Below are 22,793 nucleotides of genomic sequence, written 5' to 3' on the forward strand. Positions count from 1 at the left end.
TAAAGTAGGTTCGTGCGGTTTTGTTTTTCACACCAGCCTAAGGAGCGGTGTTGCTCGTGTTGGCATCGAAACAAAAAAACGGCAACAACACGTGAGCCGAAAGTTCAAACTCTCCCGGGGTGGCAAAATGGCCGCTGGGTGGTGTGGACATCGCCTCTGTGTGTGTATGTGTTTGAGTTTTTTTTCGGGAGGCACCCTGACTCACAGACCGGACCATAACACTACCGTTGCAGGCAGCCTTATGTGGGCTCCCCCTGTGAAACGCGACCGTTCGATCAAGCGCGTGCAAAAGCCTTTCGCGGGCTGCCCGCCCGATCAATGATCTTTCGATGCTTGCAGGAGGGAAATGGGATGTGCTGGGAAAAGGGAGGCACCAAGCACTACCTGGAAGCTCTTTACTTTCTGCGGCATGCCTGTGTCGTGCGCTTATCCCTTCACTTCACACAGCTTTCGATTCATTGCCATCGAGAGGGCGGGCGAGCGCGCGCGCGCACGCTCGCTCGCGCTCTCGATCGCATAACCCGCTCGATCGGGACCGTCTTTCACCCCATCGTCTCCCCACACACGGGGTTGGACACACGGGGCTTGGTACGATCGGTGGAATGGGAGAGGAGAAACAGAAACTGGAATTCCACCTCCGCCTGCTGCCTTTCCTGCATCATCCAGCGGGCTCCTCGCAAAGTGTCGCATTCCCGCATTCTCTCCTCAGCGTCGTGGCATTCATTCAGCGAGCCGGTTGATCCGAATTCCAGCGTATTCCGCTGCTCGTATCTCGGAGCTATGCGCGAGACCCAACCCTAACAGCAAATCGACCAAAGCGACCAAACTCCATCACACACACACAGCCACAACCTTCCTCCGTCGGATCCTCCATCTTGTGGGTCGGGTTTGGAATTCATTCCAATGAATCCGATTCGATTCGATTCAAAACTCGATCTCCAACTCTGGAGGGAGGGGACTCTTGCGGGACTCTGACGGCGATGGTGTGCGTGTGTCCGTTCCGCGAACTCGTAATGGCAGTGTCTCTGTGTGTGTGTGTGTGTGTGTGTGTGTGTGTGTTTGACGATCAATCGCAGGCATTTTTATTTTTGTTGTTTCGTTGCTATTTGTCCCACGTTCTACCAGATCGCACTTATCGGACGGGACGTCAGCGGGTGTTTTGTAAAGAGCATCAGATTGTCTATGTTTCCAAATTTTTTTGTGATTTTCTGAAGAGATCAGTGGTTGAGAATAGTGTTAAACATAGAGTAAATTGAAGTTTAAGACTATTTCAACATCTCATTGACGTCAATATCATTATGAAGCCATATGTGCCTGTTTGAAGACGCAACTGAAAGTTGTTTTTTTTATTCCATTACAATCCTTTTGTTTTCTCATCCCCATTGAATGCGAGAGGAGAAAAATGTAGCTTTAACAACCCCGTGTCATTCCACCGCCACATCCTGCATTGTTGCGTTCTATAGACCACACCGGTCTGGCCCGTTTTTATCATCCCCCATTGCATTGCTTGAATGGATGGAATTCGTTCGCTCATCTCCGATCGATGACTTCATCCGCGTCATGGAGTACTACTCCTCCTAGCTCTCGCTCTCGCCCATGTATGTCCCACTCTGCTCTGCTTTCCCTGTTTACACCATGCACTTGACCCGTCGGAAGAAGTCTCGAGCCGGGGGCTTTGGCAGCAAGCTCTACCATATGGTATGCGTCCACCGCTTAGCGGCGACATGACGCTGGCGCCACGATAACATGGCGTCATATGTATGTGTGTTCTCATACATTGCACGACAATTAGGTGCATTGTTGCAATTGTTCCAGGCCTCTCGCGCTGAATGAAGCACTGTTAGCTCCTAGTCATTCCCGGAAACTTTACATGCGGACGCACACTCCACTGGGTGGTTTTTAATTACTGATCAAGAGGGGGAAGGAAACCTTGAAATACCTCTCCGCAGGCCTTCACTTCCGAGAATGATGGGGCCGGATATGGTGTGTTGCATTATTGCGTGTTCTTGTTTGGGTTGCAACCGTTACAGCAACTCTGTGGGTTCATTTCAATGTAATTCCATTGAAGGATTTTTAAGTAATAGTTACTAACCTTCCCTGATGTTTATTTTTTTCACCCCAACAGATGGCGAGTACCTGTTTGCCGATCCCGAGAGCAAACTGTCCAAGTACGGACCAAAAAGCTGGCGTTCCTCGCACACTCATGTAAGTGTTAGAATAGGGGCGTTCTTTGCTTCTCCTCCCCAGAAACACACACAGAAATGACTAATGACTGTTTTCCTCAATTCCAACCCGAAACCCCACACAGGGCCTGGACGCCAACGGGAAGCCTCTCCTGGAGCTACACTTTCGCGTGCAGTTCTACATCGAGAGCCCGCTCATGCTGCGTGATGAGGTGTCGCGGCACAACTACTATCTGCAGCTGAAGTACAACGCGGTCAACCGGGACCTGCCGAAGGAGTGCTCCGAGCAGAGTTTGCTGCTGCTCGGCGGCCTCTCGCTGCAGGCGGACCTGGGCGACAGTGCACCGGAGGATGCCGGTGCCACCCTACCCACCACACCCTCGATCAAGACGGCGACATCCTCGACTGCGACGGTACCGTGCAGCTCAGCCGCCAACCTGAACAGCACCACTGGCGGCGGCGTCCTTAGCTCGGGCGTTAGCGTTAGCAGCAGCAACAGCACAAGCAGCAGCAGTAACAGTAGCAGCAGCGCCAGCAGTAACACCAGTAGCGCTACTAACAGCAGCACCAGCAGCAACTCCAGTACCACCTCTGCCTGCTCCCCGAACCCATCGGCCGGTGGTGCTCCGTCCGTGTCGTCCACCTCGACAGCAGCTTCCTCAGCCTGCACTACCACCTCGGGACCTCCAGTCCAGTCCAACACCAACATCGCAGCGAACGATGGCGCAAGTAGCTCCACCACCACCACCAGCACCAGTTCGCCCTCGGTGGAGTACTTCCGGCCGGACGAGTACCTTAATCCGGCGCTTCGGTCTGCCTGGGGCATTGCGGCCGTCACCACGTGCCACCGGGACAATCGGGGCCTCTCCCGGGCCGACGCCGAGACGCACTTCATCCGCGAGGCGTGCAACCTGAACGAAGCGGTCAACGCGCACGTGTTCCGGATGAAGCAGTCGAAGAACGAAACCGGCCTCGGCACGGTAGCGCTCAGCATCTACGCGAAGGGCATACGGATCGCGCAGGATGGCAGCTCGGCCGCGACCACCTTCCAGTGGCCGCACATCGGCAAGCTGAGCTTCGATCGGAAAAAGTTCGAAATCCGCTCGGGCGACAGCAAGATCACGCTCTACTCCACGAACGACGACAAGAACAAGATGATACTGGCGCTGTGCCGCGAGACGCACCAGTTCTCGATGAAGATTGCTCCCCGGCTGACAGAGGCAATCAAGCGCGAGGAGGAGGAAAGCAGCTGCATCCACGGCTACCCGTATCTGTGCTCGCGTGCCCTCAACCTGCCGTACAAGAGCAAGAGCGACCAGCGCATTTCGGTCATCTCGAGCACGAGCTCCAACACGACGTCCGGGATCGTGAGCGATCGCGTCCACTCGGAGGACGAGCTGGAGATTATGATCAACACGCCGCCGACGGCGACACTGGCCGCGCCCTCGACGGAAAGCCTCGCACTGGCCCACCTGCTCGACTGTCCGAGCGTTTCGCGCCAGACGTCCTCCGTCGGGCAGGTGTCGCTCAAGGAGCTGGAGGGCACGTTCGCGGCACTGTCGGTGGGCCGGACGGGCAGCGTGGTGAATGCGGCCGGTTCGCTCGTACCGTGCAGCAGCGGCACCAGCAACACCAACAACTGTGCGAACAGTGACAGTGGCAGTGTGGAGGGTAAGCCCGACCGCCCCGGGAAGGAGTGTGAATCGTCGCCGTCGTCCCAGCACAACATCGGGTCGCAGTGCTCGTCCACCTGCAGCACGGTCGTGGTGGCGACGGACTGTCTCAGCCTGCCGCAAAGCTCGACCGCAACGAGCACGACCACGATCAGCAATGGCGGCGGCAGCAACAGCACAATGGTGCAGGCAGCGATCAGCCCGGACCGGCGGCAGACGTCGACCTGCAGCAGCCTGGTGCTTGGGTTCAGCCACACCGCCCAGAATAGTACACTGAGCGTCGCGACCAGCACCTGTCTCGATCACGACATCAACGAGGAGGAGGAGGAAACGCACTCGGGCGTGTACACGATCGCGCACGTGCCGCCGACGGAAACGAGCGGCGTGTACACGATGAACAGCAGCGAGCTGACCGGCCAGTCGTCCGAGATTGCCGAGTCGGAGTCGCACGAAAGCTCGCACTACGGCAGCTTCCAGCCGTGCCAGAGCGAGATGGCGGATCCGCTCGAGCCGGTCGACTCGGTCGACGGGGATTACCATCGGCCCCGGCTCGACAGTGGGCTGAACAGCGAGTTCCGGATGCGGTCCGACTCGACCGTCAGTGCGGCTGGGTCGTTCCGGGGCGATGGGAGCGATCCGACGGACAACAAGCATTCGCTGCTGAGTGCCGAGGAGCTGACCGATCTGATCGTGGGCCGCGGCACCTACCCGTCGCGCAAAACCGTCAGCCACACGCTCGACTCGGACTGTGACTACGTGACGCTGCCGCTGCCGCTCGAGGGCGAAAGCTACCTGCAGGGCAGCGAGGACACGGCCCCGACCGAGGACGAGTACGACGACGAGGTGCTGCCGCCGGCACCGCCCAAACGCATCGACAGCAACATGGCGGCGGCAGTGGCAGCTGCAGTCGTGCCGTGTCCTGCCCGGCCACCGCAACTCCCACAGCCCCCGGTCGAGCTGGCCCAGCAACAACCACCCCCGCCGCCACCCCCGTACAATGCGCATCACGAAACGACGGGACTGCGCGGACCGGACATACGATCGCCCGCGCCTCCCGCGGCCGCTGATCCGGAAGCGCCAGCCATTCCGTTGCGTGACCCACCGCCCTACCCGCAGAAACCGATCGCCATGCGCAAGAGTCCAATCCTTCCGCCAGCCCTTCCATCCGTCACACCGACCGTCCTAACGACAGCGCCCGTGTCCGAGGAAGTCCCAGCACGGTTCATCACAACCCGGCCCCAGATTAACATCCTTAAAGCGCACGCCAGCGTCGTTGGCGAAACGCCCAAGCCCAGCTTTGCCGCGCCGACCGTCAACAACATTGGCAATTTGGCGCAAGCAACACCACCCCCACCTCCACCGCCCGTGCCGACCGGCATTCCGGGGTATAATTTGCACCCGAACCACAAAGCCATCACCTCGCCACCGCCGCCCTACCCGGAGATGCCGAAACCGCCGCCCCACCGTACGACCGCCTGCGTGCTGCTGCCCGTCATCAAGCCGCGCCAGTACCACCCACCACCGCCGCCAACGATGCCACGGCAACCACCGCCTCCCCCGCCGCCCCACTCGCTGGCCACGGTGTACACCAGCCAGCTGGCCCGGTCCCAGATCGAGCTGTACCAGCAGCAGCTGTACAGCGACGTCGACTACGTCATCTACCCGATCCAGGACCCGTCCATCAGCCAGCAGGAGTACCTAGACGCGAAGCAGGGCTCGATCCTGGCGGCGATGGCCCAAAGCCCACCGCCACCGCCCTACCTCGCCTACCATACCGTGCGCGCACACAACCGCAGCTGGGATGCGTGCAAAAACCACGCGATCTATCGCAGCACGCCCTACCTGTCGATGGCGCTGTCGTCCAACTCGCGCTACGCCTCCACCCAGAACCTGTCCGACACGTACGTCCAGCTGCCGGGTGCGTACTCCCCCCTCTACAGCCCGTCGGTCGCCAGCCTCTGCTCCTCGTACGAGCCGCCACCGCCGCCACCGCTACGGCCCCGCCCGATGGTGTCCTCGAAGGCGAGCGCCGGCTCGATGCAGCCGAACGGTGGCGCCCACCTATCGATGGCATCGGCCGGCCCATCGCCCGCCCTGTTCGCCCGCTCCCGCTCGGACGATAACATCCTCAACTCGGTCGAAAGTACGCCCAAGATACGGCGCCATCCGCCGCCACCGCCGCCACCGCCGTACGAGAGCAAGAAAGCGATCCGGAAGCCACCGCTGCCACTGCCAACGCCGATGGAGAAGCTCATCCCGAAGCCCCCGATGGCCGTCCCCTCACCTTCGCAGCCGGTCGTGCCAGCGTTCAATCCGGAACGGCCACCGGAAGGTAAGCTGGTTTGGTTAATATTTTAAGCAGGGCAAGAGTTTAATAGAAACCTTTTATTTTATATTATATTTTGTAGTGCCAGCAAAACCGACACCACCGAAACCGAGCGGCCCGAGCGCGAAGCTGCAGGCGCAGATCAAAAAGCAGTACCCGGACTTTGACCTCAGCACGGTCGCGTCGATGGTGGACCAGCAGCCCGCCAACGACCATACCTCGATCGACATCAAAACGCTGCGGGAAAAGAGCAAACATCTCGATCTGCCACTGATATCGGCGCTCATGCACGATCGGTCGCTGCTCAAGCAGACGCGCGCCTTCGTCATGCCCAAGCACCCGAAAGCGAACGCCTCCAACGGACTACCGAAAGGGTCGAGCGGTGGTAGTGGTGTGAGCGGTCCCGCCAGCAGCACTGCCACACACAACGGCGAAGTCCCAACCAGCAATGGAGGATCTCCACCGGGCAGTCAGCCATCACCGAAATCCAAGTATCCCGTGTCGGGCCTATCCACCACGCAGCTGGCCAAACCGCGCAAGACTTCGGCCAGCCATCGGCATCCGAACGACAAGCTGCCGCCGCTGCCGGGGCAAACGGGCCCAGGGCAGACGGGACCGACGGCCGAGGGCAACAACTACGTCATGGATCCGACACCGACCCCGATCAAGCAGAAAAGCTTCAGCTCCTCCCAACCCAGTGCCTGATGCGGGAGTGCAAAAGGAGTCTACAACGGGCTGCTGCGAAGTTCAACTCTCTTTCACTCTTTCTCTATTTTTACCCACCGACAATGTCCTCTCTTTCTATCATTCTCTCTTTATCGTGGTTGCGACTTTTAATGAGCGACGCAAAGATCAGCAGTGCCAGCGCCGCATCATCATCAACAGTGCAGCAGTATTTTGTAGTATTTATTTGTTCACCATCTCTTCGTTGCGCTCGATATAGCGGACTCGATGCGGGTGTTATTGAGAGTAAGAAAATGGTTCAACATCGGATTGATCTTTAATGATATGAGGTAATGAAGCAATGGCAATATAGGGAAGGAGATACAGATAGGATGAAAGATCGAGCTGGAACAGTTCCATATGAAGGAACAAATGCGCTGCAAATAGGGTGAAAGAATGCGAAGGAGGGACTGGAACCGCAATGGCAACCGTACGAAAATGAAGGAAACAAATCAAACGGAAGGTATAATTGGAAAATTACTCAGGTTTATTACTCTTGTTTTTTTTGCTTTGTTTAGTTCTCTTTTATTTTTATTTTTTCGATGTTTGCGAATTGTACGTATGTGTCCGTGGGCAGAAGAACAGAAAGCGTATCTGTTTCACACTCACACACACAAACACTTTTGTTTTTATAAAACTTTTAGCAGTAGTATTTTAACGATGTAAATAGGGTAGGGCTTAATGCTGACGAGCTGATGGCAGTAAACGATATGCGATAATGTCAAACTCGAATCGAATTAAGGTATTGCTCGACGGACAATACGTAGACATATAGTTCAAGCAGGTGCCAAGGCAACGGAACAACGGATACATGTTGCCCCAAAACATGCAAGCACGCACGCAGGAGGAAAGAGAAACTAAAAAGAATCGTATTAAGATGTAGCTCGATGAAACTGGAGCCGAGAAAAAAAAACTTGAAAACAGTGCGGACAGCAAGGCGGACCATACGTAGACATGTAGTTCAAGAAGGTGCCAACACTCACAATACGGATTGTAACATATTTGCCCAAAACATGCAGCGCACGCACTAAGAGTAAAACATCCAACAGAACATGGTCAACAGGTCTTTTAAGCTACTAACAATTACGGAGAAGAAAGACTAATTTAGAGCCTAGAGAAAAGCGGACTGATCTTGCTATCTAATGGATATAAAAAAAACACACACACACAAAAGAACAAAACGAAAGGAATATCAAAATGATACAAGCGTGATGGTCAAATAGAAAGTGGGAAAGAATTCGAAAAAGAAAAGGATAGAAAAGGATAGAAATCGCAAAAGTGCATCAAATATTGGTAATAATGTTTTGATGGAAATTTTTGGTTTTTTTTGGGAACGTTATTATTTATGAAATTTTTAGAATTCAGTTTTTGGGGTTTTGCCTTATATTTTTTTCTGTTTTGGTTTGCAATGTTTAGTCTTATTCGGTCTTATTTTATCAAAATTGTTCTAACAAACAAAAAGGTAAAAATGGTAAACACACAAACACATTTACAAAAAGGATACATCAGCTCTTATTCATATAGGTTTATAGGTAGGACTCGCTTTATGGATTTTTGCTCAAATAATGGCAAAGATAGTTTGCCATCGTTAGGTGTTCTTTTCGCTTGGTTTTACTAGAGGGTTTGCTATCTATCGTAACACCGCCAAGGGACACGGTTACGTCTCGTCGCTAGTCAACTCCATTCACTGGAGTGCGATGGGATTGACGCACGACGACACGTGTCCCATTCGGTATTGGGCTAAATCGCAAATCTCGGTAAATAACCTGAAAAGATTTAAACACGGGAAGAAAGGAACAATGAAGCAGAGAGAGTGTGTGAGAGAGAGAGGGGAGAAATCACTTGCGAATGTATAAATAGGGAGAGTTTTTTTTTTTTTGGAAATTATCTTATTTCTTACTTTCTGGTTTGGGGGAATAACAGACAGAGTCGTGCCTCCGGAGCGTCCAGATAGAGTGACTAGACCGGTACTAGTGGTAGATTTTAATAGCTATTTAATCCGTTCTGTTCCGCTGTCCAGTGAGAGGGCGACAGCGCAGGGGAACGGTAGATTTAAGAGAAATCGTTCTCTCTCACACACTTTTTCTGTCTCTCTTACCGGTTCCTGTAAGCTTCTTCATCCATTCCTAAAAGCGCAGGACGTTAGATAGTTTCCGCTAGGGGGAAGGAAACGCCAGCATACGAAGTTCGGATATTCAGAGGTTCAGGAGGATCGTTAAGTGTGTAGTGTAGGATAGAGGGAGCACCGATCGGACCGTGTCCCGCTTTACGGTGTACCGCTTTGCGGAAGGATTTGCGTTTTAAAATTTCCAACTATGCGTTTGTTTCTTTTATTAACAAACTTTCAATATACAATTATTATTATTAATAGTGTAGTTTAGATGTTTAGATAGGCAACCAGCAAACCAGCAAATAAAATCTAGAGATCTAATGAAACAATACAATTCAACATTTATGGTGGTCGTGCGTTTTTTATCCTTTTGCGAACCCGCACTCGAAGCAACACTGCATGATGACACACTGACTAATGCCATTGGTTGGGCACTAACTGCGGAACTATGGGCGGAGGGGGGTCATGAAAGAAAGATAAAAAGTTATGGCGTAACTGGGTTGGGAGGATAACATCGTAGGGACCAAGAAGCAGGCTCGATTCCGATTCCTGGATCGACAACAGAGCGACGGAGGGATCTGGAACGGTAGAAAAGATCATCAATAATCTTTTATTCCACCACTAGAAATGTTATCTTCTTTTAGTAAGATCTCACCATCGTTCCTTTAACATCCACATTAACACGTGGCTTATTTGTGTAGCTTCACCACAATCGTCTCCAGGGGGTTTATTTCAAACCGATCGAAGTAAACCCGCTCGTGCTTTAGCGATGATCCTGCCACGATTTCTCCACTGTAGAACATGGCCGTCAGATCCAGCGAGACCCGTTTCGGGCCCAGATTTGCCACCGTAGCGAACGAGTTCCGCCGTGGATACCAGCGCTGTATGACGAGGATTTCGTTCTGGTTCGATTTGATATCCGTGTTCGGTAGCATCTGTCCCTCCTTGACGACCGCGTTCTGGTAGATCGAGGGTGATCGTTTCCGCAGCGCGATCGCTTCAATCACGTAGTCCAGATGGTGCAGCGAAGCGGAAGCACTGCGCGGAAGCCACGGCAACGAGCCGCGGCTTGTGAACTGATTCTGCGCACTGTCCCATACCATCGCGGCCAGATGATGCAGATGCTGCGTATCGACATGTTCTCCCTTCGGATCGTTTGCTTCTTCGAGTGAAATTTCATCCCCATAGAAGATGCTGGGCGTACCGGGCAGTGTTAGCTCCATCAGTGTAGCAGCTAGGGTCGCGTTCGGACTAAGGCCGGACGTAAGTCGACGCTCGGACACACTGCCAAGGCTCCAGTGTATCCAGGGATGGTCGACACCACGCAACAGCCGGCCCTGGATCGCATCCTGTACCGTGCTCGCTATCCCATCCGTACCATTGCTCACGTCCAGGTACACATCCACCAGATCCACCTGCGACAGCACATCGCGAACAGTGTGCTCGGGCAGCTGCTCAACGAACTTCTGTCCCACCATCAGTATACGATCGGGGCCGAGCAGATACTTCCACTCCTTCACGTTCTCCACCAGCAGCGGATCGTCGGCAAAGTGCTCGAGACCCTTCACGTAGAACCCGTCCACACCGGTGCGCGTTAGCCAGAAGCGAAGCACGTCCGACACGACCGTACCGGACTCTGGCTTCGTTGTAATCGAGCGGGACAGTCGCAGAAATTCGCTCGTGATCATATCACCGTCGGTGCGGTTCGGCAGCCGATCGAGATCGATCGTCGGTGGGCTCAGATGCTCCAGGAACGGGTGAATGGGTAGGTCCAGCACGAGCGATATGTTGCGCTCGTGCAGTGTGGCTGCCAGCTTCTGTACGTCCTCCACCTTGCCGAGCACTTCGTCCACATCCAGCAGCGAGGTAACTTCCTGGAAGTGGTCCGGATAGTGTTTCGAGGGAAAGATCGAGTTTAGCCGTACCGCACCGATGCCGAGCGTTTTGAAGTACTCTGCGCGTCCAATCAGACCGCGAATGTCACCGAGACCGTCATCGTTCGTGTCCTGAAAGCTGGCGGGAAACACTTCGTAGAACACCGATCCTTTGTACCAGGTGGCGCTGAAAGCGGTGGAAAAAAAATCAACAGTAGAGAACAGTCCACCCAATACAAACTTCAAAACACTTACGGAGGATTGCACGACTTTGGCAGGGTGGCGATCATGGCCACCACAATCCCGACCATCGCAACGATTAGCGCCAGAAACACGAAAAACGTACACTTCCTTATCAGCGGCCAGTTCCAGTGCACAAACCCGGGCATATCCTTCGTAACGGCAATCCCCAAACTGGCCGCATGGTGCATCGACCCATCCTGACCCGCCTTCACCACGTCGCTCTTCTTGCGCAGGTGCTGATAGCTGTTGTGGCTGAACAGATTGCCCGCTCCAGCACCGACCGGTGCGACCATCCCGATGCCCGAGCTGCCCGACGAGCTGCTCGTCTCGGCCGCCTGGTCATCATCGCCCGTGACCGAGTCCCGCACATGGTTGTCCGTCGCGTTGCCCATGCTCGGTGTCAGGGGGTGGGAAAAATCCAGCGGTGGGCTCGGTGTTTCCGGCAGCAGCAGACACGTCGAGGCGTCCTCCTCCGGCAGAAACGTCGACACCGAGGGCGAGGTCGTTAGCGACTCCGGCAGCAGATCCGCCCCGAGCAGGGTCGGATCGGTTGATATTTGCAGGTGATTCATGGTTGCGCTTTCACACAGCCACTGTCAAGCTGGTTCTTTGTCGTGTTTTCCTTCACCACCGACCAACAATACGTAACGATAGCACACCTCACACTAACAGACCGCGGGGGAGGAGGAATTTTTCGTATCTTCCGGTCCAAAACACTCTCACACACTGAGGTTTTTGCACCACAGATAGCGTATTTTTCCGATCCAATGCTCGCTTACGACGTACGTCGCAATACGACCGTCGGTATGACGCGCACCCGAAAGACCACACACCAGTGTGCTATTCTTACCAGCGCACACCAACTCAGGCCAGGCCGTCCGTCCGTCCGTCCGTCCGTCACAGATGTTAATCTCGATACGCGAATCAATTGCACGGCTGGCGCACAACAATTAGCGTCTATTAACGCCAATCAATGGGTTCGGATGCTGCCGGGGGCTTCGGTTGCCACTAACAACCGCCAATATCACCAACACCACCACGAGCACAGACCGAATATCAATATAATTGTGCGCCGCTTACGCCTTCGCCTGTAAAATTGTTACCCGATTTAGACGTGAAAAGAACGTGTGCTGACTGTCATTCGATGCGACGGTCAGCTTTACCGAATGACCTCCCCGCGAGGATTACGTTATCAAATGGGGGGTGAATGCAACCGAGCAGAAAAGAAGAGGGGAATGTTTTTCCTAGATAGCGAAGGGAAATTTTGACAGTATGGGAAAATCTCACAAAGTGCGCATGCGCTTGGAACATTGGGAAAACAAATCCCATGAAACCGTTCAAATCGCGCGTGCTGGTTGATGCTGCAGGGTGATTCGTTTAGTATGTTTAGTATGAGTGAAATATTTCATTCACTTTTTGTTGTGCTCCATTGATCCATTGGAAGTTTTTTCTTTATTGCAAAATCAGTTATGAAATGGTATTGTCAATAGGTCTATACTTACATTATCATAATATTATATTTATTTTTCAATTGTTCGCCTCGAGGAATGTGCAACAAAAACTTAAAGCTAAACCTTATCTAGCTAAACCCTAATACTAAAATTATGAAATAATGAATATCAATTGTTAACATTTTAAAATTTTTTTTTTATTAAAATTTTAAAAAAATTAAATTTTAAACTTTAAAAAATCTTAGAAAAGGGAAAATCTGGTCAGGACACACGGAAATTACATTGACAAAGAGAGAAGGAAACAAGGAAACGGAAGGAATTAAATAGAGACAGGAAAGGAAAGAACAAAAGGACGGTCTTAGGAGGACGAGCACAGACGAGATGCGAACGGAAGATGAATAGAGACAGGTGGAAGTCAAAGTGAGCAGCCGAACAGTTAAAATTACGTATACATGAGAGGGGAGGATCACTTGAACCATATCGCGTGCGGCGGCTAGGGATTGTTAATTGAGGGCGAAGGGAAAGAACGGGAAGAAATGTTAACGAGTAGATAGAAGATAAGAAAAGGCGCCTTCGTCACACCGAGGAGTACAGTCTTTCCCCGAGTTATGCGAATAATGCGTGCTGGAGACATTCGCATAACTCGGATTTTCGTGTAAGTATCACGTTTTACAGCCAAAATATTCTTGATGAATAATGATATTTTTTAAATAAAATTGATTTCATTTGTGTAATTTATTACTTACTTAACGCGATTCGTGAAGAAAATTTGGTTATTTATGTTTTTTAGTGATTTAAAACTATTGAAAAATATGAAAATTATTATTTATTATTTTTTATTATTTGTTTTATTATTTTTCATTTGACAATTGGTGATTTTTTTTAACTGATTTGACACATGAACTGTCAAAAATAAAAATTCACTCAACTCAAATTTCTGTAACTCACGAAAGAATGTATTCAATTCTGCTATAATTTGTTTTTTAATTTGTGCGAAAACCAAAACATAGAATATCGCAGTCTCCCATTAATGTAAAAATTCAAAAACTTCTATACAACTGACCTATGTATAAGAAAAAAACTGAGTTATGCTTTAAAATTGCATGAAAGTAGGCATTCCAGGGATGTAACAGTGAACAAATGATAAAAAGAATTATGAACTAAAAAAAGAACAAAAATAGAACCAAGAAGTATCTAATGAATTTGAAACAAAAAGTTAAAAAGCGACCTGTCGTACGTACACAAACTTTGCTTTAGCCTTAACTTAAGATAACAAAATATCATCGAACTTTGACCTAAGAGCTTCTTAGCAAAACATTTTAATTGTGAGAATTTATTATCAGAATACGGCTCAAAATAAAAGCAACGAACTATAACGTTTAAATAACTAGGCCGAAACGTAATCTACGGCTCTACAAATGCTATGGATTATATTTAGACAACCTTTTAACCTGGCGTTGAATGAAAATGGCAAGCAAAGCTGACACTACTTTAGTTTTTGGAAGATTCCAGATTTTCGAATAGGACGTGGAGGACCTCAAAAAATTTACGATGTTTTATTCCAGTGTCTCCCAGTTCTAGTAATTTTAGGATCAAGAGGATAGGGTAATTCAATAAACTGATTAATATCCTTATCAGTAGTATCTTCGTTAATAGCGTTCGAAGATATCGATTAATTCATCAATCTTTGCTCCTTTTTAATCCTACTATGAGGTGGAGATCAACAATTTTAATATTCTTACATATTAGAAAAGAGATCATGATGTTATCTCAATAGTACATCAATCCCTGCCCTGCAGGACGCACCCAACTGCAATCCATGTCATGTGAGTTCAGAGTGCACTTTGGAGTTACTTTCCACGATCGATGTCCGCTCACTCGCTCTGACTCTCTTATCGCCACGTTGCATCTCAGACACTCGACCAGACAGCTGCAGTCGACGGTGCATACGATCAGCCACCATGTGCCGGGAACGAGCCACGCTTCACGCGCGCAACAAAGTTACGTTCCGGGAAATTATTTGTACATTCAAACGAAACGTTCCAGCAGTACTTTAAAACGCAATTCTAACGACACAGCTCGTGACGAAAGCGATGTTGTGAAATTGATTCCGGCCGGAAGACACCGGCCGTGCTTGTTGCGTACTAGAAAAAGCCAACTCATGATGCCGACGGACAATTCAAACTAGCCATGTACGCAAAACAGACGGGAGCTTTGTTTTGTGCGTCTTCCTCTTTTCAGTGCAGCAGCTCTTGAATAGTCCATGCGGCGGCGAATTCATGACGGCGGATGAACTGCTGCGAACCGATTTCACATTAGCACAGGGACGTCGATAACCTTCGCCAATGCGGAGGGCAGCTGTAACAGAGATTACAGCGAACCCCAAAAGAAAAGAAAAAGTACTATGTACCACAGCATCCATAAAGCCGATGGGGACTTCTGTAGGATGATCCTGCGTTTCGGGTGTGCCGTCTTGGTGGTTTTATTATTTTTATTTATTTTTTGTGTCCATTAGGCTGATACTGCTTCACCGGCGGGAGAATGGACCGTGCCAGGCTATTCGCGAACGAGCCTACACGCAAGCTGGCCGCGCCAAACGACCCGAAGGCTTATCAGCTGAATGAAGATGAGGTCCGGTTGTACGATCGCGATCGCGCTGCTGAGTGCTGTGTCCGATCGATCCGATCGCTTCGTTCTCCGAGGACCGAGTTCGCCGAGATAGTCTACAGCCCGCACACGTAAAGTAGCCGACCCGATCGGACTGATCAAATAGTCAAATCCGGAAGGCTTTACTGTGCGCAACTGTTCCCATTTTTCCCCCCCGATCGGGTCTGGAAGTTTACACTGCTGTGCTGTGTGGAGGGCAATTGTACGGTCGTTCATTCCTGCTTCCATTTACCTGCTTGTGTATAGTCCGCCCAGTGTATGAACGTGACATGAAACACCGCTAAAACCAATCTCCAATGTAGTTCCGATTGGTGTTAATAAAGTGAAAAATAAATTTCAACTGTAATAGAACCTTCAAGTGGACTTAAAGGAGCTCATCGAAACGAAGAGGCCTTCAAAGGAAAACGTTGTAGTGTACAGCACTGAGGTTGGTGTGGGTTGGTGAACTAGTGTGTTTGCCACAGAGTAAGAAAAACACACAGAGTGTCAGTACCAAGCGCGGTACTCTCCACGTACAAAGAGGTAGCAGACGGTCGCTCCCATCCGCTCGAGAATGCTTGTGCTCAAATACGACAACTTTGTGCCGATACCAATTATAGACAGCTCATGACACAGAGTGTCTCTCTTAGTGCCGTTCTAAGTTTTGTAGTTAATAATCCATACTAAACGGTAAGTATCAACGAGCACGAAACGCTTCATTGTAAAGTGTTTAGGCATGAAGTAAAACTAGCGTAGTCTGCATGATCACCGTCTGCCGTCTTTAGTTCCGAAGCTTTCGTACGATTGTACCAGAACAGCACCGATGATTACGGTTATTGAATCGCAATTGCCTGCTGCTTATCAGTGGCACGCGGGGTAACGAAGGTTATCCCGCTAAACTCGAACGAATTTCACGATCCTGCAAGCTGGTGTACTACCGACATCTTGAAACGTTCCGAAAATTGATTACCAGTAACTCCTCCTCGATTGAGTGGAGTATATTATAGGAAATTATAATTCCTTCGCTCACGCAATTGCAATCCATCTCCAACCTTTAATAGGGCAAATATTTGCACCAATGCTTCTACTACTATCACATACGAGGTCATGCCCTCCGATCGGGGACCAAAAAATTCCATTCATCCGCACGTCCACTCTACGCCGCCGTATACCTTTACGTGGAACGCATTTAGAACAAACAGCAACAGCGCACCAGTCAACACACCCCTTAGTGTTAGTGTCGTACGTACCATGTGCGTTCCATGATGCCGTGGTGGGTAGTTTTCTTAAACAATCCACTGCCGATCAGGAAGTGAAGCAGGAAAGCCGGCAGGGCTTACCGCCCAGCGAAGCCTACACGACGCTGGGGTTATCAATGCTGAGGCACACTCCTCTCTGCTTCTCCATCACGCAACGCACAACTGGTACACTGGTACACTCCGTAATCAGCCGCAAACAACAAAAACCACAGCAAGAGCATCAACAAAAACAACAACCATATGAACAGCAGGATCAGTAATTGCGAGAGATGGCTCGAGAAGACATAGGATGTGATTATGGTTGGAATTCTACCAAATAAACCATCTCCCTGTGCCGAAGTGCAAAACCCAAACCAATGTTGAAAATTTAGACTATTGCTGATAAGTTTGCATTGATGATTGATGATTGTTCTTTTTTCTCCCTTTTTTGCAGATCGCCGACCAACATCTGCAGGCTTATCGTTCCTGAACTGAGCTTTCGTTTGCACAGTTCATTCGACTGGGCGAAAATTGAACAAGAATAGATCATCCATTCTCAGTTTTCTCGGCTTGTGCTTCATTCCATCATTAGAGCTTTATATCAAGCATACACGCGTTCTTATACAACTATCCGCGATCTTTTGTGCTAAGTCTATCCTGCCACATTCTATCTACTAAACTGCCTACTGCCAACAACTAATCTTCAACCTTGGTTCGATGGCTCTGGACTTTGCTGCCGGCTGTTTGGGAGGTAAGTACACACCGAATTCCGGAACCGTTCGGAAGTGCACGTGTCACACACAAGAGCCTTAGGGACTTACCGCCCATCCCTATCTGGCGTGATGTTCACGTTTCGGTCAGACGACTTTGATTAGCGACGTTCCCCACGTCGGACCCGGACATTACGAATTTGGAAGATTTTACAAAAAAGTAAACAAGAGAGACACACTCACAGAAAGATAGAGAGAGAGAGAGAGAGAGAGAGAGAGAGAGAGAGAGAGAGAGAGAAACAGTGATACACAAACAAAGACCTCAAATGTTGATCAAGCTGACCGGTAGGTCAACGTCGCTATCACTCCAACGGTTAAGCACCGCTGATAATGACAATCATCCACGTCCCTTCTTCCGTCGACTTCTGCACAGTGTCACTGAGAATGTGTTTGTTGTTTGTGAACTTCCAGTAAAATCGTTAACCACTTCAAGCCCACCAAGTAGCGCTCCCTTATTATCACTTTCACCGATCCGGATTCATTAGGGCTGGGGCGTACTTCGGGCCTAGCTAAACATGGCTATACCCCCTGCAGGGAAGATCACTCTTCTCGATCGATCTGATCCGTTGATTGTCTTCCAATCCTGTTATGCTCTTTTTTTCTACGAGTCAGCGATTGCAAAACCATCAACACTATCGCACTATTGATTAACCTAGCCGATTGGCCGATAACCTGGGCACGCGATAATCGAACCGATTCCGTTCTTCGCTTCACAGGCTGTGCCGGTGTTCTCGTTGGCTTCCCGTTCGACACGGTGAAGGTGCACCTGCAGACGCAAAACCATCGCAATCCGCTGTACCGCGGCACGTACGACTGCTTCCGAAAGATCGTCGTACGCGAGGGTGTCCATGGACTGTACCGCGGAATGTCCAGCCCGATGGCGGGCGTCGCCGTCGTTAACGCGATCGTGTTCGGCGTGTACGGCAATATACAGCGGCGCACCGCCAATCCGGACTCGCTGTACTCCCACTTCTTGGCCGGTTCGGCTGCCGGGCTAGCCCAGAGCATTGTCTGCTCGCCGATGGAGCTGATCAAGACGCGCCTTCAGCTGCAAGACAATCTACCACGCGCTGCGGAACGGTTCAGTGGACCGATGGATTGTACTCGCGCCATCTGGCGCCGGGAAGGTTTCCGGGGCATCTTCCGCGGGCTGGGCATCACGGCTGCCCGTGACATGCCGGGTAAGTTGTGTAGCAGTGAGTGTGGAGTTTTTCCATGGGTCTACAACTCTGTTTCGTTGTCCATTTATTCACAGGATTCTCCAGCTACTTTGTCGCCTACGAGTACATGGTCCGGTGCGTTGCGAATCCATCGCCGTTCGTTATCCTGATGGCCGGTGGGCTTGCCGGTACCTTCTCCTGGCTCGTTACCTTCCCGCTCGATGTTGTCAAATCGCGCCTGCAAGCGGATGGTATCTCGGGAAAGCCACAATACAATGGGCTCATCGATTGCGTGCGGAAAAGCCACGCCGCCGAGGGATGGGCGTTTTTATCGCGCGGTCTCGCCTCAACGCTGCTGCGTGCCTTCCCAATGAACGCCGTCTGCTTTCTGGTAGTATCGTACACGATGAAGCTGTTCGATGATCCTAAAATTAGTAGCGTCGTTGAGGAGCTTGGTGCAACGGCGGCCACTGTCGAGCCGCCACTGCTGATCGTTCCTACCGTTGTCCCGCAAGTGGCGATCGCGACCGCTCCCAAGCTGTCGGTCCCTGCTCCCGCGTACAACAAGCGTGCCAGCCACCACGACCACGACAGTCACCTGCTAAACATCAAGCAAAACACTTACCGCTTCTTGCGATCGCTCGGTGCATTCAGCGAGGCCGTTTGCTGTGCCGAGATGGGCGAGCTGACGGACGATCTGTACGATCGTGACGAGGCAGAACAGCGGAGGGCAAGCTACGCAAAGCTAAACGAGCTGCTGCTGAGCACCGATCCGGAGGACACCAGCAATCGGTACCCATTTTTAGGCGACTAAAGCTCATGAGACCACGCCATGCAGAGAGCTTTCGAGTGCCACCAAAGACTTGTGTACAAAGATAACGATAGACTAATAGAGTGCCGGATGGAAAAGAGCCCGTGTATAAAAATATATATTTTTATTTAAACTCGATCAAACTGGATTGTTAAAAAACACACACACACAAAAAGCTACTGAAAAACATCCAAAATTATCATCACCTTCAAAACCCCCAAGTATCTACTTCACATCTCATTTCAGCAACTGAAGAATTTTGTTCAGATTATACTTTTGAACGGGGAAATCTTGCTGCAGCGTTTCCACCACTGCGGCAATGTTTTCGTTCACCTCGCGCTGGCGCTGCAGATCAGCCTGGATCAGGATTTCGTTGCGAAACTTGGGCAGCTGCTGTGCGTTGGCCAGTGCCCGATACCGACGGGCACGGTACTGGTGGCGCACGATGTAGTCAAGATTTTCCTGCTTCAGCAGGGATGCCTGTTCTGTTTCTGCGCGAATCAGATTGGTCTGTAGCTTTTCCTCCTCTATCTGGTGCTTTTTGTTCTCGATCTCTGCCTGGAGCAGCTTCTGAGCGGTGTCGATCTCGAGCAGGCTCTTTTCTGCTTGCGATATTTCCTGAAATTTAGAGAGCAAATTGAGTAGTGTGGTTAACCTTTTGTTTCCATTTAGGCCACGAAACTTGGAGGTGGACCAGAGGTCTAATCTATAAATGCGCCGGCTCCTACAGAGCCGGATAGAATCGATTCTCAACCGGACCACACACCCGTATTAAGTTATGACTAATCGGTTACTGCGTGTAGGGTACCTAATAAGTCTCTCTGAAGCCAGTCTTTGTCGGTATGACACATGGTATGACCGGTATGACAAGAAAAAGAACAGAACACTCCAAACTTACCGAAAACAGCACCTTCAGTTTGTTCTTTAGCTCATTGATTTTGTGTTGCATCGTTGACCGGGTCTTAAATTTCCCACCGAACACTTTCTCCCGTGCATTGACCGACTCGAATATGTTCTCCCGATGGTGCACCGTGTTCTCCAGATCGTGCACCAACTTCTCCTGCATGCGCTTCAGCTGCCCGTATCGCACCTGCATCCGGTGGATCTCCGCCTTCATGATGCCGATCTCACTGTTCTGGGTCGTTTCCTCGTCCCTGAACTTCTTCGCCTCGGACGACATCTTGCACTTCGTCTCCCAGGACAGTGCTTCCCGGTGCTTCTCCAGCACCTCCTGCTTGCAGTCCTCGATCTCCTTGCCCAGGTCCTTCAGCTCCTGCTCGAGATTCAGCACCGCCATTTCGGCATCGCGCAGCCGCTCCGTCGCCTGGTGATGAGCCACTTCACACTCCTGCTCGCCCTTCTCATGTACCTTGCGCGTCTTGAACAGCTCCAGACTGGCCGCATCGAGCCGCGTGTTGAGCGCCGATAGTGAGCGCACAATCTCCCGGTTTTCATTCATCACCTCCGCCAGCAGCGCCTCGATCTTGATCGCTTTCTGTTCCGCCAACAGCAGCTCTGCAAAATGACAAAAGGCGAATGTGGAACAAGACACAGTAAGGTACACTGCAGCACACCCGTCACGGCCCTCTCTTACTCTTTCTGGAGTAGTTGATTTCATTCAGCTGCAGGGAGCGCTTTTCCGACAGGGCTACGACGTTCGATTGCAGCTTGACCCACGACGCATTCGCCTCCTTGAGCTGGGCCTCTATCTCCACGATGTCTTGCTGCACGTCGAGCAGCTTCAGCTCGTCCGGGTTCATCTCCTGCCCGCCCGCCTTGCTGATCAGCTGCTCCAGTTCCCGGTTCAGCGCGTCCATTTTGCGCAGCTTTGCAGCAATACGCTCCTTTTCCAGCTTTATCTCCTCGTTGTACTTGTTCGCGTCGGCATCCAGCTCGTCGTGCTCAAGCTGACGCAAAGATAAGAGATGGCTATTGCAAAACAAATCAAACACCAGCAAACCGCCCTCGACGTCTTTCTTACCTTTGCCTTTCGCAGAACGTCCTTCGAATTTTCCACGAGCGAACGCCACTTTTCCAGCTCCAGCAGCACTACCGACAGCTGGTTCTCCGTGTCCGACATGCTAATCTCCAGCTCGCGGCGCTTCTCCTGCGTATCGCGCAGCAGCTTCCCCTGCGCCTCGCCCGCCTTATCGGTGGTCAGCTGATCTTGCAGCAGCTCCAGTATCTGCTCCTCCAGCTCGAACTTTTTGCGATTCTGCTTCTCGAGCGTTTGGCGCAGCGATTTGAGATGATTCTCCAGCTGCAGGCCCTCCTGTTGCGCCTTCAGGATATCGGCCTCGGTTTGTTCGAGAATCAGCGCGTAGTGATCCAGGTCACGCTTGAGCTTATCTTCATCCTCCTGCTCCTTCCGGACCTGCTTCTCCAGCGAGTTGATGTCCCCCTGGATGCGGTTCTTGAAGCCGGCCAGCTTCTCGTTCTGCTCCATTTCCTTGGCCGCCGCCTTCTTGGTGATCTCCGTCTTGCTCTTGATAACTTTGTGCTCCTCGTAAATCGCCTCCAGCTCTTCCTTCGTCTTCACCAGCACCCGATCGCGCTGCTGGATCGCCACTATCACCTCGCCCCAGGCCTGCGCCAGACACTTGTGCTCGTGCTGCAACGCCTCCAGGTCGGTGTTGGCATCGGCCAGGCTGCGGCTAATCGTTTCCCGCTGCCCGTCCTGCTCCCGGATCTGCTCCTCGATCTCTTCCAGCTCGTGCTCCTTGCGCTTCACCTCGTTGGACAGGTTGAGCAGCAGCAGATCGACCTGCCGCTTCTCTTCCGCCGCGGCCAGCGCATCCTTCGCGTCCTTGCTGGCGACCCGCTTCGCGACCGCTATTTCGTCCTTAATCTCCTGCGCCCACTTGGCAAACTCGCTCTCCAGCACGGTCAGGTTTTCCAGCTCCATCAGGTGCTCCTTGTGCATCTTGCGGAACTCTTTCAGCGAGAGCTGCTGCTCCTCAAACTCCTTCCGGTACTGGGCGGCCAACCGTTCCTCCTGCTGCCGCTGGGCGGCCAGTTCGAGAATTTCTTTACCGTAAATTTCGAGCAGCTCCTTCTGATTGTCGATCTCCTCCTGCAGATCGTACAGCTCCGCGCCGACCTCTTCCGATTCCTTCTCGTTCTGTACCAGCCGATGATTCAAATCGGCCACCTCCTCCTCGAGCTGGTTCTTCACCTTCAGCAGGTGAGACTTCAGGGCGGACTGGAACCGCTCGAGCAGCGGATGGTCCGTTTCCAGTACGCCGACACGATCCATGACGGATTCGTTGAATGCGTCGGCCTGCACACTGATGGAGTTTGCATCCTCTTCCGGATTCATCTTGGCTGGTGAAGGAAAACTAAAGTTTCTTGTACGTTTGAAGCGAAAACCTGAACCGTTCTGGAGAAGCGTCTGCGATAAATAAGTTCAATATGGTGGTTGCTATGGACACGTGTTGCTATGCATCATATGTTTGCTGTTATTGGGGGAACGTATTGCAGAAAACAAAGTAAACAGAAAAATGAAAAGAGAATGTGCTAATTTACATGCTTCTAATCATTTATCAATCTTAAAAATGTGTTTGGATTCGTGAAAAATGTATTAAA

The 22,793-nt window shown here is 51.2% G+C and overlaps 4 protein-coding genes across 5 annotated transcripts in view; 2 read left to right on the forward strand and 2 right to left on the reverse strand.

The window, feature by feature from the left end:
• LOC121597825 (protein expanded) overlaps positions 1 to 9,354 on the forward strand; it is a 48,100-nt gene extending 38,746 nt beyond the window's left edge. Inside the window, exons 4-6 of the mRNA XM_041923988.1 lie at positions 2,126 to 2,205; positions 2,309 to 6,188; positions 6,265 to 9,354. Coding sequence (XP_041779922.1) covers positions 2,126 to 2,205; positions 2,309 to 6,188; positions 6,265 to 6,887 — 4,583 coding nt within the window. The 3' untranslated portion in view covers positions 6,888 to 9,354. The remainder of the gene's footprint in view (positions 1 to 2,125; positions 2,206 to 2,308; positions 6,189 to 6,264) is intronic.
• Positions 9,221 to 12,361, reverse strand: LOC121597826 (neutral and basic amino acid transport protein rBAT-like). The gene is made up of 3 exons (XM_041923989.1): positions 11,145 to 12,361; positions 9,671 to 11,076; positions 9,221 to 9,593 (listed from the first exon to the last, which is right to left on the reverse strand). Exons 1-2 carry the CDS (start codon positions 11,702 to 11,704, stop codon positions 9,705 to 9,707), a joined length of 1,932 nt encoding a protein of 643 aa, XP_041779923.1. The 5' UTR covers positions 11,705 to 12,361; the 3' UTR covers positions 9,221 to 9,593; positions 9,671 to 9,704.
• A 2,766-nt stretch (positions 12,362 to 15,127) lies between these two features.
• LOC121596500 (mitochondrial basic amino acids transporter) lies at positions 15,128 to 19,351 on the forward strand. 2 transcript variants are annotated; one of them, XM_041921526.1, is made up of 4 exons: positions 15,128 to 15,919; positions 16,922 to 17,218; positions 17,954 to 18,418; positions 18,493 to 19,351. In XM_041921526.1, the coding sequence occupies exons 2-4, from the start codon at positions 17,185 to 17,187 to the stop codon at positions 19,209 to 19,211; spliced, it is 1,218 nt and encodes a 405-aa protein (XP_041777460.1). In that variant the 5' UTR covers positions 15,128 to 15,919; positions 16,922 to 17,184; the 3' UTR covers positions 19,212 to 19,351. The 2 variants fall into 2 exon arrangements, with proteins under 2 accessions (XP_041777460.1, XP_041777461.1); XM_041921527.1 differs by lacking the exon at positions 15,128 to 15,919 and adding an exon at positions 16,310 to 16,788.
• Positions 19,352 to 19,385: 34 nt separating this feature from the next.
• On the reverse strand, positions 19,386 to 22,624 carry LOC121596499 (coiled-coil domain-containing protein 40). The gene is made up of 4 exons (XM_041921525.1): positions 21,190 to 22,624; positions 20,803 to 21,115; positions 20,107 to 20,723; positions 19,386 to 19,826 (listed from the first exon to the last, which is right to left on the reverse strand). Exons 1-4 carry the CDS (start codon positions 22,525 to 22,527, stop codon positions 19,446 to 19,448), a joined length of 2,649 nt encoding a protein of 882 aa, XP_041777459.1. The 5' UTR covers positions 22,528 to 22,624; the 3' UTR covers positions 19,386 to 19,445.
• Between the last annotated feature and the right edge of the window lie 169 nt (positions 22,625 to 22,793).

Source organism: Anopheles merus, chromosome 3R, assembly GCF_017562075.2.
Source record: "Anopheles merus strain MAF chromosome 3R, AmerM5.1, whole genome shotgun sequence".
NCBI classification, from domain to species: domain Eukaryota; kingdom Metazoa; phylum Arthropoda; class Insecta; order Diptera; family Culicidae; genus Anopheles; species Anopheles merus.

Bases quoted from the DNA above. Each gene is read 5' to 3' on its own strand.
- LOC121597826 (XM_041923989.1), bottom strand. From the start codon at position 11,704: ATGAATCACCTGCAAATATCAACCGATCCGACCCTGCTCGGGGCGGAT. The intron at 11,077-11,144 runs GTAAGTGTTTTG...CACCGCTTTCAG, and splicing joins CCAAAGTCGTGCAATCCTCC to CGCCACCTGGTACAAAGGAT.
- LOC121596500 (XM_041921526.1), top strand. From the start codon at position 17,185: ATGGCTCTGGACTTTGCTGCCGGCTGTTTGGGAG. The intron at 17,219-17,953 runs GTAAGTACACAC...TTCGCTTCACAG, and splicing joins TGCTGCCGGCTGTTTGGGAG to GCTGTGCCGGTGTTCTCGTT. The intron at 18,419-18,492 runs GTAAGTTGTGTA...ATTTATTCACAG, and splicing joins GGCTGCCCGTGACATGCCGG to GATTCTCCAGCTACTTTGTC.
- LOC121596499 (XM_041921525.1), bottom strand. From the start codon at position 22,527: ATGAATCCGGAAGAGGATGCAAACTCCATCAGTGTGCAGGCCGACGCA. The intron at 21,116-21,189 runs GTAAGAAAGACG...TCTTTGCGTCAG, and splicing joins ACGTTCTGCGAAAGGCAAAG to CTTGAGCACGACGAGCTGGA. The intron at 20,724-20,802 runs GTAAGAGAGGGC...GTCATTTTGCAG, and splicing joins AATCAACTACTCCAGAAAGA to AGCTGCTGTTGGCGGAACAG.